This window comes from Anolis sagrei, chromosome 5 (assembly GCF_037176765.1).
Source record: "Anolis sagrei isolate rAnoSag1 chromosome 5, rAnoSag1.mat, whole genome shotgun sequence".
NCBI lineage: Eukaryota > Metazoa > Chordata > Lepidosauria > Squamata > Dactyloidae > Anolis > Anolis sagrei.
In genome coordinates this window covers 31,088,569-31,104,642 of record NC_090025.1, presented here as the reverse complement: position 1 = coordinate 31,104,642, position 16,074 = coordinate 31,088,569, and the positions used below count along the sequence as shown (strand labels likewise).

The following is a 16,074-nucleotide window of genomic DNA, read 5'->3' as shown; positions in this document are numbered from 1 at the left end:
ATTATGTCAGATCAGTTTTTGCTTTGCTTTTCACATTCAAACACCACCTACCAAAGGGTTGGCGCAACCTCTAGTGTCCCCTCCCTCCCCTAGATCCCTCTGCCAGGCCATTGAAAGCCTCAGGGCCTCCCTGCCCAGCTGGGAGGAGATCCCCAGCTATGTCACTGCTGCCCCCTCCAATTAGGTTGAGCTCTAGCTTGGACCTGCCTCCTGACCAATCAGAGGCATGGGGGATGCCAGTTAGCTTCTCAGGAAAAAGGGAGTGGGTTTCAAAACAGAACAATGTCAGTGAATGGGAATCTATGCATAAAAATGTCTGCTTATCATTATGCTTTTACACTGGTACCCTTCAAACATATGCACTGTACAAGTGTCCCTTTTGTGCAAATTGAATAAAATTTCTGTTGTTTGCCTTCAGTGTGGTGAGAGTCTCGGTTCCTGATTTGTGCCATCCATGGTTAGTGAAGATTGCCAGGCATCCTTTGGTATCCATGGGACTTAGAAAAACTCCAAATTTTGGCATCAACATTGAGAGTGCTCTTACACAGACCATATAATGCAGTTGGAAGTCTGAGGATGAGATGGCTACAAAAACTATACTCCCAATGTATGCTGTAGCATGAATTAAGCCAGAAACAGCACATTACAAATTCACCAGAAAGTCCAGAATAAGTCAGATAATGCTCTACAGACAAAGAGAGTATAGGCAGTTCCCAAGTTACAAACATCCAACTTCCAAAAGATTCATAGTAAAGAACGGGGGTGAGACACCAGGAAGTGAGAGAAATCTTCACCTAGGAAGGGACATTTCCCAGTATTTTACTGGGAAGCATGGGCCTGCTTTTGGCTGATGCAATAGTCAAGTTAATTAGGATTGTTATTACTGTGTGCCTCCAAGTCGTTAGAGAGGCCCTAGGCCTAAAGTTCAGGGAGAGAGGTGGGTAATAGGCTTGGGCGGTTTCGTTCGTTAATTTCGTAATTCGTTATTAATTCGTATTTAAATTAGCTTACGATCCAATATTGAGCCATGCAGGAATAGTGTGAGGAGTAAATTAGATTCGAAACAATTTTTTCAATTTATTTCGTAATTATTTCGTAATTATTTCGTAATTATTTTCGCATGTCTGGTGCAAGTTTTATAGTTGTTGTTTGTTTTATCACACCAACAGTCAACAACAGAGGGAGAGGGAAGCTTCAGAAGTTCCTCCTGTCCCATTTGGAGGGTTTTTTTGAGCATATTGCGCAATCACGTCTGCCATTAACGAATCGATTCGTAATTATACGAAATTTCGTAAATTTCAAAAAATTTTAAAGGAAAATTTCAGAATTCTTTTAAAAAACGAAGCGCGATGGACCCCTAAAAATGAAACGAGTTTAGAAACACATTTTTCTGTTGTTACCCAGGCCTAGTGGGTAAATGTCTTTGGAGGGTCACATCTAGCCCGTGGGCCTTATTTTGGGGACCCCTGCTTTAAAGTCTGTAGTAAAACTCAAAATGGAATCATTGTCCCATGACAAGAAATCCACCAATCTCTACTGTTCTTTCCCCTCTTATCAAGAAATCAGTACTACCTTTTCCTATAGTTATACAAGAATACGGTCATGTGATACCATTATTTGTTGACGTTTAAAAAATTCTAGATTTTGTTACCCTGATCTACTGAACCAGGAAATTAGCACTCCCATTTCTGCAGACAATACTGTTACTATCCATGTGCCAAGGAACTGGTCAACTGATTAAACAAAAACTTGGAATATCATTCACTTGTCAGGTAAACACACAAATAGTAACCAATCATCATTTGAACTTTCTGACTGTTCCAGAAATGTAAGTGCTGGGAAGTTAGGGAGGACAGCTGAGTGGAGAAATTGCTCCAAGTGCCAGATGTGGAGGGAAACCAGTAGCTCCCTGAGTCCTTCAGCCTACAATTGCCCTCAGTTATAATGGAAGATGCTATCACATTTCTAAAATCAAAGAAATATTCAACTACTTGTCCTGTTCGTGCCCATGTATGGAATGAGGGTGAGGTAGGATGCATTTCAGACTTTGCTTTGAGCAACTAAGCATCTTAGAAATAACCCTTGGGAAAATTGGTACTACTGTTGTTTACCTTCAAGTTGTTTTTGACTTGTGGAAACCATATCACAGTCTTCTTGAAAAGATTTGTTTTGAAAAGGTTGGCTGTTGCCTGACTCTAAAACTTATGGAGACCAACTTGGCTTTGGTTGAGTGAGGATACAAATCCTGGTTTCAGAGTCTAGTGCTCAACCCTTACACCATGCACTAGAATCATAGAATCATTGGAAGAGACCTTGTGGGCCATCCAGTCCAACTCCCTGCCAAGAAGCAGAAAAATGCTTATTTAATTGTGTGTGGTGAAATCAAAGATCTTAACTGTAGGGATGAACTATAAAGTGGGACCAATAGGAAGTTGCAGTTCAGAACTCTAAAAAACCGGATACATGATGGGCCAACATGAAAGGCAGTGCAATGGTCAGGGAAGATGTCAGCTGGGATTGCAGTAGAGAAACAGACCAAGTTAAGCTTTGGCATTGCCCAAGCACAGTCTGGAGGTAAGTCTTCTTTGTCTCAATTGCAAGAATTGCAAACATGTTTTCATACAACTATACTTGAGAAATATCAGTCCTAAAACACTGTTTTCCTTGAGGTTTCACAGACAGTACTGTGGTTTTGCTAAATGATCTGTTAGGGTGCCTAAAAAACAATTCAAGATAATATGGGATTTTGGCCTGCATAAATAGGAGTCTATTCTGCTTGGTCAGACCACGCCTGAAATCACACTATGTCCAATTCTTGGCATTACAATTTAAGGGAGATGTCGACAAGCTGGAGTGTGACCAAAGGATGATAACTAAAATGATCAAGGGTCTGGAGGACAAGTCCTCTGAGGAGTGACTTAAAGAGCTTGGCATGTTTAGCTTGCAGAAGAGAAGACTGAGAAGACATGATGGCCATGTATAAATATGTGAGGGGAAGTCATAGGGAGGAGGAAGCAAGCTTGTTTTCTGCTGCCCTGGCAACTAGGACAGGGAACAATGGCTTCAAACTACAGGAAAGGATATTCCACCTGAACATTAGGAAGAACTTCCTGAATGTCAGAGTTGTTCATCAGTGGAACTCTTGACCCTGGAGTGAATCCTGTACCCTTTACTCTGGCCCGGCCCAGTTTGATTGTGTTTTGGTGTATTGTTTATTGCTTGTTGTTTTGTTGTTTTAATATTGCTTTAATTGTTTTAATTTGCTTTAGGTGTATTGTTATATTGTGTATTGAGGCCTTGGCCTTTGTAAGCCGTATCGAGTCCTTCGGGAGATGCTAGCGGGGTACAAATAAAGTTAATAATAATAATAAATAATAATTGAGGCTCCTTCTTTAGGGGCTTTTAAACAGAGGCTGGATGGCCATCTGTTGGGGGTGCTTTGAATGTGATTCTTGGCAGGGAGTTGGTCTGGGTGGCCCACGAGATCTCTTCCAAATCTATCATTCTATGATTCTATGAATTGCGGAGACCCCAGTGGCACAGTGGTTTAAAGTGCTGAACTGCTCAATTTGCTGATCGAAAGCTGGCAGGTTTGAATTTGGTGATCCAGGTGAGCTCCCGCTGTTAGCCCCAGCTTCTGCCAACTTAGCAGTTCAAAAACATACAAATGTGAGTAGATCAATACTTTACTTTAAGGTCATGTGGCTGCGGTCATGCCAGCCACATGATCTTAAAGTAGCTCCCCCTGTCCTTTATAAAGGCTAAACTCCACAGCTCCTCCTTTTGGGCCCCTCTTTCACAAATACATTTTTATTCCTATCTCACCCAGGGTTTTAACCTTCAACATTTTATCTCATACACCTGGCCCACCCTTTGTGTCTGATTTTACTATGCTATTTTATATTGTTTATTTTATTTATTATTTTATATATTTTGTTATGATGTATTTTTGCTGTTTTGTGTCTAATTGTATTGTATTATTTTGGGCTTGGCCTCAGGTTAGCTGCCCCTAGTCCTCTTTGGGGAGATGGTGGCAAGTTATAAATAAAGATTATTATTATTATTATTATTATTATTATTATTATTAGAAACACAACAAGATGAGTCCACAGCACACTTTCTGCTAGCTGTTGAATTGGATCACACGTTGGACACTTCCCAAGTGCCTAGGACTGTGTGATGTATCGGCAAATAATGCATGCAGATCCCAGTAAGGTGGCCTTCTGCAGCTGGCAGATGGTAATTTTGTCAGCGCCGATTGTGTTTAAGTACAGGTCAAGGTCTTTAGACACTGCACCCAGTGTGCCGATCACCACTGGGACCATCTTTACTGGTTTGTGCCAGAGTCTTTGCAGTTTGATTTTTGAATCCTCATTACGTGTCAGCTTTTCCAGTTGTTTCTCTGTGATCCTGCTGTCACCTGGGATTGGGACATCCACGATCCATACTTAACACGATTGTGAGATCAGAAGTATTATTCTCCCAAACTCTGTCTGTCTGAATCCAGAAGTCCCAGAGGAGTTTGATGTGTTCATTCTCTAACTTTTTCAGGCTTGTGATCCCACCAATTCTTTGTCACAGGCAGATGGTATTTGTGGCACAAGTTCCAATGAGCAACAGTACCAACTTTCAATGCCTTTGCTTGTAGTCTGTCTGCTTGATCTTCTTGCAGCAGCTGAGGATTAATAATAATAATAATAATAATAATAATTATTATTATTATTATTATTACAGGTGTCTGCGGACAAAGCCGGCTCTTTGGCTTAGAAATGGAGCTGAGCACCAACCCCCAGAGTCGGACACGACTGGACTGAATGTCAGGGGGAAACCTATGAATTCATACCTATGAATTGCGCACAGAAGGCTAAAGACTTTGTCAACCTGCCACTCTCATGATTCCATAGCCGTTGAATGAGACTACATTCCTGCTCTAGTGCAGATGCGACCGAGACACGCACACTCCTCCAATTCTGATACACCTCAGACGTCCCGAGCCTCCTTGCTGTTCCTTTAAGGTCCACGAGTGGGAGGGGAACCTGAGCGGAGGGTTCACCTTTCAACCCTGGCCGATCTGCCTCCCTCTTTCCGCCACGATCTCCTTCTGGGTTTTTGCGCGAAGACACTTTGCTCCACCTCCCGAGGAAGGGTGGACATGGCCAGGCACCTCTCTGGGAGCCCTCCCCTTTCACGCAGGGCGCGTCACTGAGGCCGAGTGGCTGCCTTCCGCTGGAGGAGTCGGGCTCCTTTGCCGGAGGAGGCTGGCCATGGCTCAGGTGGAGGGCGCGTTGAGCCCCAGAGGCCGGTGAGTCCGCCGGGGAGGATGGGGAGGCGGGGGCCCCTGCCCGCCCTGCTCTTGGCCTGGGCTCTGCTGCTGCTGCTGGGGGGGACCCCACGGGCCCGCTGCCACGAAGCCCAGACCCCCGACTGGAGGATGACGCTGAAGACCATCCGGAACGGCGTCCACAAGATCGACACTTACCTGAACGCCGCCTTGGACCTCCTGGGAGGAGAGGATGGGCTTTGCCGGTACAAGTGCAGCGATGGTAAGGCTGGTCATGCCCCAGGAAAGAGGGGTCTGGGTAGCTGAGCCTCAGGTGGTGCCCATAGAAGGGGCTCAGAAGGGGAGGCCGAATTGAGCCTCAGATGTGCCTATAGCAGCCATGGGGACACTTCGGCCCTCCAAGTGTTTTGGACTCCAACTCCCACAATTCCTAACAGTCTCAGAAGGTGCCCACTATCTCAGTGCGACTCAGGTGCCGATTGGAATCCTAGTCACCAGGTGTGTCTATAGCAGGCATGGGCACGCTTTGGCCCTCCAGGTGTTTTGGACACCAATTCCCACAATTTCTAACAGTCTCAGAAGGTGCCCACTATCTCAGTGCAACTCAGGTGCTGTTTGCAATCCTAGTCACCAGGTGTGCCTATAGCAGGCATGGGCACACTTTGGCCCTCCAGGTGTTTTGGACTCCGACTCCCACAATTCCTAACAGTCTCGGAAAGTGCCCATTATCTCAGTGCGACTCAGGCGCCGATTGGAATCCTAGTCACCAGGTGTGCCTATAGCAGGCATGGGCACTCTTCGGCCTTCCAGGTCTTTTGGACTCCAACTCTCATTATCTCTAACAGCCAGCATCCTCCTGCACCCCAATTGCCAGCTGGAGAGACCTCTGTTTTCCATTGCAGATGCTACCTAGTGGCATTTAGAGTGGCATTTAGTATCACGACAATAGTGCCATAATCATGACTAATACCTTTCGGACCGCATCTTGGCCTACGAGCCCACGAGGACCTTGAGATCGTCTGGGGAGGCCCTTCTCTCGATCCCGCCTGCCTCACAGGCACGTCTGGCGGGGACAAGAGAGGGGGCCTTCTCGGTGGTGGCCCCCCGGCTGTGGAACACTCTCCCTGCAGACATCAGACAGGCGCCCTCCCTTATGTCCTTCCGAAAAAGCCTTAAGACATGGCTGTTTGAGAAGGCATTTAATTAAGTGCTATAACAATGTGGTAAAGATGACTGGAATGGAACAAGGAATATGAGATGGGTTATGATTCTACTATGAGACGAAGCGGATTATTTAGCGTAACTTTGTAATTGTTGTATTGTTAATATGCTGTTTGTAATAGCCTTTTTTGTAAATTGCCTTTTATATGTGTTGTACACCGCCATGAGTCGCCCTAAAGGGCTGAGAATGGCGGTTAACAAATGCATCAAATAAATAAATAATAAATAAATAAATATGTAGTGTTAATGAATACAGAGCACTTATGGTGTGGCATATTGATCTGAGCATTGAACTAGGACTCTGGAGTTCAGGGTTCTAATTCCCGCTTAACCATGGATGGCCTTGGGGAAGTTACACACTCTCAACCTCAGAAGAAAGCAATGGCAAACTTCGGCTGAAAAAATCTTGCCAAGAAAACTATGATGGAGAGGACTTAGAAATCCATAGGTTGGAAATAACTCGAACACACACAATATTAACAAAAGTGCCACGGGTTCATGGGAGTTGTAGTTTTACAAGATCTTTAGCCTTCTCTTCCAAAGAGCGCTAGTGCCCTACCAAACTAAAACTCTGATGAAACTCACCGCATTGAGCAATGGCAGTTAAAGTTGTGTTAAGCTACCTTAATTTTATAATATTGATCAGGCATGGGCAAACTTTGGCCCTCCAGGTTGGACTCCAACTCCCACAATTCCTAACAGCCAGTAGGCCGTAATCACCAAGCATGCATCTACTGTCATTGCTCAATGCTATGAAATCCTTGGATATATAGTTCCACACAGCCTTTAGCCTCCTCTGCCAAAGAGTGCCAGTGCTTCTCCAAGCTACAAATCCCATGATTCCATAGCATTGCACCATAGCAATCAAAGTGATGTCAAACTGCATTAATTCCACAGTGTAGATGCACTCCAGAAGCTGGAAAAGACCTGAAGGTGCATAGCATTTTGTTTTTCAATTACAATGGACCCTTGGTATCCACTGGGATCTGGATCTTGGACAGCCTCCCCCAATACCAAAAACTGTGGATGTTCAAGTCCTATTATATACAATGCATTATGTAAAATAGAAAATCAAGCTTTGCTTTTTGGATTAAAAAAAATCAAACTCTGGAGGGTTGAGTCTGTGGATACAGAGTCCATGAATACAAGGGGTCAATTGTATTGAGTTATGGAAAGAGCAGGTAGTTCATCAATGGGTTCCGTGTATAGGTATCAGCTTTGTTATTGTGGATTAAAATGTTTGGAAATGAATGTGCAAGGTAATCCATTCTTCCTGCATCCGGATTATGTTAACCAATTAGTTCCCAGTTTTACAAACTTTCCTAACATTAGTTCTCTACATTTTATGGAAGATTTTTTTTTGTCAGGGAGCTGAGACAGTGACTTATTAGGGAGATGTATATATCCACATATTGTGTATGTTGTTGCTTCAATTTTGTTTCATAATTTTAGTTGTACACATTTGTTTCTTTAGTTCAAAAGATGATCACAAGAATTTACTTATTATTACCACAACAAACCTAGGAGGTATCCAGTATTGTTATCTTCTGCTTGGAAGAGCTACAACACTTTCTGCACATTGTGATAAATTGCATTGAAAATGAGTGACATGCTTAAAGCACCTGTATTAATATGTGAAATATGTATGCACTTTTAAAAAGATAAAGTATGTGAACTTTAATGGGGCTGTGGTGGCGCAGCAGAACTTGCTGACCCAAATGTCAGCAGTTCAAATCTGTGGGATGGGGTGAGCTCCTGCTGTTAGCCCCAGCTTCTGCCAACCTAGCAATTCAAAAACATGCAAATGTGAGTAGATCAATAGGTACTGCTTCAGCAGGAAGGTAATGGTGCTCCATGCAGTCATACCAGCCACATGACCTTGGTATGCAGTCATACCAGCCACATGTCTATGGACAATGCTGGCTCTTTGGTTTAGAAATGGAAATGAGCACCACCACCCAGAGTCAGACTATAGCTAGTGTTGAGGATGACACTTTTACCAATATTAATAGAGAAAGGTTACCTAAACATCAGTAAGACTATTATATTTTGAGAAATGCAATTTTATATCTACTTAATCTTAGAATGCTTCCTACTAAATTCAGTGGGCATTACTTCTGCAAAGACATTATAGGATTGATCTCTTAGTGTGATATAGTTGTATGAAAACCTTGATAAGATTAGTGTTACTATTGCTAAGCTACATTCAGTAACCATAAAAATGATACGTTGATGCATTTGTATAACACTTAGTTGAGAACCAGTGTAGTATAGTGGTTTGAACATTGGATGATTAATCTGGAGACCAGGGTTTAAATCAGCCATAGAAAGCTACTTGGTGACTTTGGTGAAGTCACTCAGTCTCAGCCCCAAAGGAAAGCAAAGGCATATTCCTCTGAAGAAATCCTGCCAAGAAGCATTCATGATAGGTGTGCCATATGTCAGTTTGAACGCACACGTTCACTGAATTGTTCTATTGATTCTCTTTGAATGAAGACAATTAGCACACAATTAAATGAGCACCTGCTTGTCCGGTTTTAATGGATTCATTTCAATTGGTGCAGCCCGAGGACGTGAACAACATCCTTGTAGAGGTGAGGGCAACCGCATGCATCCTAGACCCCTGCCCATCCTGGCTGGTAAAGGAGGCCAGAGGAGGGTTGGCAGAGTGGGAGAAGGTAGGGGTTAATGCCTTCTTACAAGAAGGCAAGATTCTAGTGGACTTAAAGGAGGCAGTGATAAAACCACTATCGAAAAAGACATCACTGGATCCCACTCAACTGAACAACTTTCAGCCAGTTTCCAATCTCCCCTTTTTGGGCAAATTCCTGGAACGTGTGGTGGCCTTGCAACTCCAGGTGTTCTTGGAGGAAACTGATTAACTGGATTCGGCACAGTCTGGTCTTAGGCCAGGACATGGAACTGAAACAGCATTGGTCTCCTTAGTGGGTTATCTATGCTGAGAAGTTGACAGGAGGAGTGTGTGCCTGTTGGTTCTCATGGACCTCTCAGTGGCCGATACTGTAGACCATGGTATCCTTCTGGGATGCCTTGCAGGAATGGGGCTTGGAGGTACTGTTTTGCAGTGGCTTTGATCCTTCCTGGAGGATTGCTCCCAGAAGGTGTTGTTGGGGGACACCTGCTCTGCTCCACAGCCTTTGACCTGTGGGGTCCCACAGGGTTCAGTATTGTCCCCCATGTTGTTTAACATCTACATGAAGCCACTGGGGGAGATCATCTGGAGTTTTGGAGTTCAAAGCCATCCGTATGCAGATGACGTCCAACTTTGTCACTCCTTTCCACCTGCTACTAAGGAGGCTGTTCAGGTCCTGAACCAATGCTTGGCAACTGTGACAACCTGGATGAGGGCAAACAAATTGAAATTGAATCCAGACAAGACAGAGTTACTCTTAGTCAGTCAAAAGGCTGAACAGGGTGGTATAGGGCTATAGCTTGTGCTGGATGGGGTTACACTCTCCCTTAAGATACAGGTTCGCAGCTTGAGAGTTATCCTGGATTCACCGCTGAGCCTGGAACCCTAGGTTTCAGCAATGGCCAGGGAAGCTTTGCACAATTAAAACTTGTGCCTATACCTTGAGAAGTCAGACTTAGCTGCGGTGGTCCATGCTCTTGTTACATCTCAAAGAGACTACTGCAACATGCTCTATGTGGGGTTGCCTTTGAGGACTGTTTCAAAGCTCCAAGTAGTCCAACAGGCAGCAGCAAGATTCCTAACCGAAACGGCATACAGGGAGCATACAACACCTGTTAAGTCAGCTCCACTGGCTGCCGGTTTGCTTCTGGGCAGAAGTCGAAGTGCTGGCTTTATCCTATAAAGCCCTAAACAGTTCCAGTCCAGCTTACCTGTCCGAAACGTATCTCCCTCTATGAGCAGTAAGATCTGCTGGGAAGGCCCTGCTCTCAATCCCACCCCCTTCACAAGCATGACTGGTGGGGGTGAGAGGCAGTGTCTTCTCAGTGGCGGCCTCTCTGCTATGGAACTCCCTCCCCAATGATATTAGATTGACCCCCTCCCTCCTTATCTTTAGAAAAAAAAGTTAAGACTTGGCTCTGGGATCAGGCATTCAGGAATAGTGCAACATAGAATTGGTATGTAGCAATATGAAGGATGATCACAGTTTTAGATATATGGTTTTTAACAGTTTATGTATTTAAATATTTATTTTGTTGATGTTTAATGTGTTGTATTTTATATACTTTGTATTGCAATGTGGCACTGAAGTGGCTAATCTGTAATCTGCTCTGAGTCCCCCTCAGGGTGAGAATAGCGGAGCATTTATATAGGGAATAAATAAATAAATTATACGAGAGAATATTGCTTATGGACTCTTGTTTTGAGGCATCAAATCCTAAATTATTTTAAGTACTTGCAACCCTTCATATTTTATAGGATATAAGCCTTTTCCCCGTTATGGCTATAAACCTCAACCACCGAATGGATGTGGGTCTCCCCTCTTTGGAGTTCATGTAAGTAACTTCTGAGTCATTGAGTTTTTCTTCACTTTGATTATTTATATGTCAAAGGAAGGAAATATATTAAAATAGAAATGCATCTGGGTTAACTTTAACATCAAAAATAGATTTATGGAAAACATTCATACTCATAATTTAACTTATCCTTAAATTCGCTAACAAAATAATTCATTTTTTAAAAGTCTGAAGCATCCGTTTTCTCTTTTTATGAGAGTTTGAGGGGAACATTTCTATCATTTAAAACTTCTGATGGCTAAAAGCACCCCTATTCAGATTTTTACCTTAAATGTATATGTTAGGTTTTGCACTCATCTTAATCCCTTTTGTTTAATTTACTAGTTTTCTGAAATACAGAGTGCTTCAAAAAGATGGACCCAATTTAAAATTTAATGTTTTCCATACAGTAAGTGGAGGGCACCTAGAGTATTTATACCATGGTTAATAAAACGTGAACATTTAATAACTCCTAAACTTTTTGTGTCATTTTAACATGTTGCCATCGTGAAATATACTGCTTTGAAATTAGGCCCATAATTTTGAAACATCCATGCTTTTCCAGCTCTTTATGCATTTCTTTCAGGGGCATTGTTTATGCTGGTACACATTAATGCTATGTATTGGTATGCCTCACAAAGCATTCTCACAAAATGCTATGGAATTGCTTCCCAGTTTGACATAGGTATTCCCTCCATGACAAAATGCTGCAATCAACACGACAGGTGCTATGATACCTGTGGCAACAAAAAACATGATTGTGATGAGGAATTTCAATACTGCCTTTCAAAGATCTGTAGAGATGTACAGAAGACACTAGGAATTCCAGAGAGTGTACGAGGTAAGCTTGTCCAGAGAAATACACTTGTGATAGTTTTTTTTGTAACTGCACAATAACTAAATATAATTTGAACTTACATGACTCTACCATCTGCTCTGTTTTGCCATGCATTCAAGATCTGAGGTTTTATTTATGTGCAATTCATAAATGCAAATTATGTTCTAACAGATAACACCCTGCTGTCATGCTCTTATGTGCAAGTTTTGAAACAGATGACCATGTTAGTCATTTCCAGCTATTAGAAAGGAAAGGGGTTTGAAGAACTCTAGCACCACTTTGAGACTTTTTTTAAAAAAGGAATGAATTCATTACACTTGTTTATTTTCAAGCAGGTTACAATAATTACCATGTGTGTTCTAAGCCAGGCACCTTCCACAACCATTTCCCCCCAAAATAATGGTAGACTAATTGTTTGAAAACATTCTGTATATACTCGAGTATAAGCTGAGTTTTTCAACCTTTATTTACAATGAAAAAGCCCCCCTCAGTTTATACTCAAGTCAATGTTCTTTATTGTTTCACTTTATTTTTATTACATTTTATTCCATTTATTATTATACTCTATTTATTATTATTATTATTATTATTAATAATAATAATAAATTTACATTATTTTACTCTATTATTTATATTACAATTATTATTTTACTCTATTTTTATTACTACTATTATTGTTGCATTTATTATTTTACTTTATTTTTATTATTACATTTATTATTTTACTCTATTATTACTGTTATTACATTTACATTATTTTACTCTCTGTATTATTATTGGAAGGATACGTAAGAACATTTACATTGAAGAAGGTTAGAATAATGGTTTAATCGAAGTTGGGCAGTCTTATCTTAAATTGCAGTTTATATAAAAACTCAAAAACATTTAATCTACTGATGTCTCAATTAATGTAATTTCATTGGTATCTATGCACCAACGGTGCATTAACACTGTAAAATTAATGCAGTTTGAACTACTTTAACTGTTATGGCTCAATACTATGGAATCCTGGGATTTGTAATTTGCTGTGGCATAAGAGAAGAGACAGAGAAGGAGAAAGACCTTAAAATCCAGCCATGCCATATACTGCCATATAATACAGTGTGAGTCAGTGGTATCATTAATGAAAATGTGAATAGGAAGGAAATTATATGGTTGTAAATCTGACTTACAAAATTGCAATTAGCAGTTTGCCAAATATGATTTGTATTTTATTGATTGTTTATTGATGTTGTTTATTGATGTTTTGTTTGATGTACTTTGGGCTTGGCCTCATGTAAGCCGCACCGAGTCCCTTGGGGAGATGGTAGCGGGGTACAAATAAAGTTATTATTATTATTATTATTATTATTATTACATGATTTTAACTAAAACATGTTTTATGCTGCTATGGGATCTTGAAAGCGGTACTCCAAAAACCTAACCTTTCCAAGCTTTGTGATAGTTGCATTTTACTATATTACTGAAATATAAATTGATTTTCTTTTCTCTGTATCCTTGTTTTCTATTGATTCTCTTCCCTCTGCACTCTCCTTTTCAGCTTGTGAATCAACAGTGCAACTAGTGTTTGATGCTGTCATACATTTAGGATGCAAACCATACCTTGACAGTCAAAGAGCTGCATGTATGTGTCGATATGAAGACAAGAGAGAACTTTAAAGACAATAATGACTTTCTACAGTTTATACTGATGTGTCCGGATTATGAGAGCCTTCTCTTTTTTTGTTACAAAGCTGTTCAAAATACGGTGGATGTGAAGATGATCTACTACTGCAGAAAATACATACTTTTTAAAAAAAGGTTTTGTATAGCACTTGCTCTTTTCATCAACTTTGCATATGTCTTTTGCAAATATCTTTTGCAAAAATCTTTTGAAGATGACAGTTAACAAATATTGATATATGATAATGAATAAGCGCTGCATTAAATCGGTGCCATTTTGGTAGCATTAAAAGTAGGTCAAACTTTGCTCTTACCAGCAATTGACATTTCCTCTGTACCATGTTGTATGGTAGACATTTCTTTGAATAATCTCTCTGTTATATGCTGTGATATTTAATTACAAATAATTGCTAATGTGTCTATTGCAGACATGGGCAAACTAAGGTCCTGGAGCTGTATGCGGCCCCCTGGGTGCTTACCTCAGACCTTCCTCGTTTCCCCTGTCCTTTCGGCATAAGGACATGGTGGCCCACCATATCCTTATGCAGAAAGGATGGGGGAGGAAGACACACAGCAGCTGAGAGCCCTGTGGAGCGCTCTCAGCCACTGCATGTCTTGCCCTCCTCCCAGTATAAGGACGGTGTGAGCAACCCTGTCATTATGCTGAGAGGATGGCCCGAGAAAGGCACGCAGTGCCTAAGAGCCCTCTGGAACGCTCTCAGCCATTGCCTATCTTGCCCTCCTCCCAGCATAATGCCAAGAGGACAGCCCAAAGATTGGGGGAGGAGGATCACAGCAGTTGCCCTTCCAACATAAGGATGGAGCGAGCAGCCCCGACCTTATGCCAGGAACCTTCCCTGCCTCCTACCAGCCCCGTCTTTTCCCAGACTTTCCTCCTCCCGGACCCATCCCACCTAGCACATGCATGGTCGCCCTCTTTCTCAGCTCGGTCTGGTCCTCTCAGCTGGGCCCACAATGTGGCCCCAAAGCAAAAACGTTTGCCCATGTCTGGTCTAGTGGGACCATCTCCTTTGTAAGTTTGTATGGGACTGCAGCCTTCTGTGGTAATCCTATACAGGCTTACCTGGGAGTAGACCCCATTAACTGAACAGATTTTACTGGGAACATACTGGGAACTATCCTGCTTGTTTCACAACAATCTAATAGACTTGGCTTGATATATAGCCCTAACATTTTTGTCACAATTAAAGTAAGTCCATTTAATGAATGCAACTTGTATAACCATTGACTTATGTAGCTCCATTGATTTAAAAAGTGTACTCTAGCTGTGACTAGCAGTTAGTTTTAAGGCTCAGGAATTACCCAAATCATATTTTCCATCCATTTTTATAGAAGTCTATTTTCTTAAATGCCTATGAAATTTAAAATATACATTTGATATACAGCTGGCCTTCCACTTTCTGGGGGTTAGAAAACACTATTTACTTCTACTTAAGAGAACGCCTCTCTCTGAATCTCTACTTTCTCCTGTGCAACTTGATGGTTGACTTCTTCCAGCAGTTGACCAGAGAGTAACATTGTAGGACCTAGAAATGCTTAGAGAAGTGTTCTCTCTAGAAATCTCTAGGTCCATGAGTTTTACTGTCAGGAAAATTGTAGTCCAGGTAGTACTACAAATATTCAGTCTAAATTGTGCAAAGGAAGCTGTTAAATACCACTTACTCAACTCTGTAGATATGTATTGAGTACCACAACTAACTTTACATTACTACAATAATACTTTTACATATAGGCCTATTTTTTCATGTTGCCATTCAAGGATGAATCAGGTCCTGTCTGGGAACTTAGTAAAACACAGTTGTTATCATTTTAAAATTGCAAAAAAATTTGCAGTCTTTTTTTTTTTTTTTAAAAAAAACAACTGTAAGTTTGGTCAAATGTGTTTACACAGTTATCTTTTATGAAAAAAGTGCCTTAATGTATATTATACATTTAGAATTTAGTTGTCCTGACCAAAGCCTTTGCTTAATTTATGTAAAAACACTTGACTGACAATTTGTGTCTTTTGAAATGAAATTATAATAATAATTAAGAAGTTGATTGCTTTGTTTCTTAGGGTTATTAATCTGATGAATATTTTCTCATGTGCTAAATCATTTATGTCCTTGCACTTTCTCATCTGAACAGAACTTTCTCTAATTTCGTGTATATTTCTGCTGTTTGTCAGTGAAGTAATTTCTCAAAAGTTATGTTCCTAATTATAGCAGACTTAATGAAAGTAGTCCTGCATTAATACATACAAGTTACAACTATCTTAGATTGTATGAAAACGTATTTGTCGTTGTTTATTGACTCTAGGTACCAGGTTTTACTGAACCTGTTTTACCCAAATACATTCAAAACTGTGATTTTTTTCCTCTTGTTCAACCCAGCCTTCTGTTGAGCATCTGAGCATACTACTACTCAAAGCTATTCAATGATATTATTTGAAAAGTCATCTGTGATGGTTTTATTATGGGGCCTTTATGGATGAAGCCTAAGGGATTTTAAAAAACTGAACATGTGTACTGTGTAAAATAGAGCTGTATCTGTTTTGGGATGCGAATTAAAGAGCCAAACTATA

At 41.1% G+C, this 16,074-nt stretch overlaps 1 protein-coding gene and 1 long non-coding RNA gene across 2 annotated transcripts in view; one reads left to right on the top strand and one right to left on the bottom strand.

Annotated features, from left to right (window-relative positions):
- Positions 1 to 5,114, bottom strand: part of LOC137097160 (uncharacterized) — a 13,249-nt gene extending 8,135 nt beyond the window's left edge. Inside the window, exon 1 of the long non-coding RNA XR_010909997.1 lies at positions 5,054 to 5,114. This is a non-coding gene — a long non-coding RNA (uncharacterized lncRNA). The remainder of the gene's footprint in view (positions 1 to 5,053) is intronic.
- Positions 5,104 to 16,074, top strand: PLA2G12A (phospholipase A2 group XIIA). The gene is made up of 4 exons (XM_060779101.2): positions 5,104 to 5,543; positions 10,914 to 10,990; positions 11,666 to 11,831; positions 13,369 to 16,074. The coding sequence occupies exons 1-4, from the start codon at positions 5,321 to 5,323 to the stop codon at positions 13,485 to 13,487; spliced, it is 585 nt and encodes a 194-aa protein (XP_060635084.2). The 5' UTR covers positions 5,104 to 5,320; the 3' UTR covers positions 13,488 to 16,074.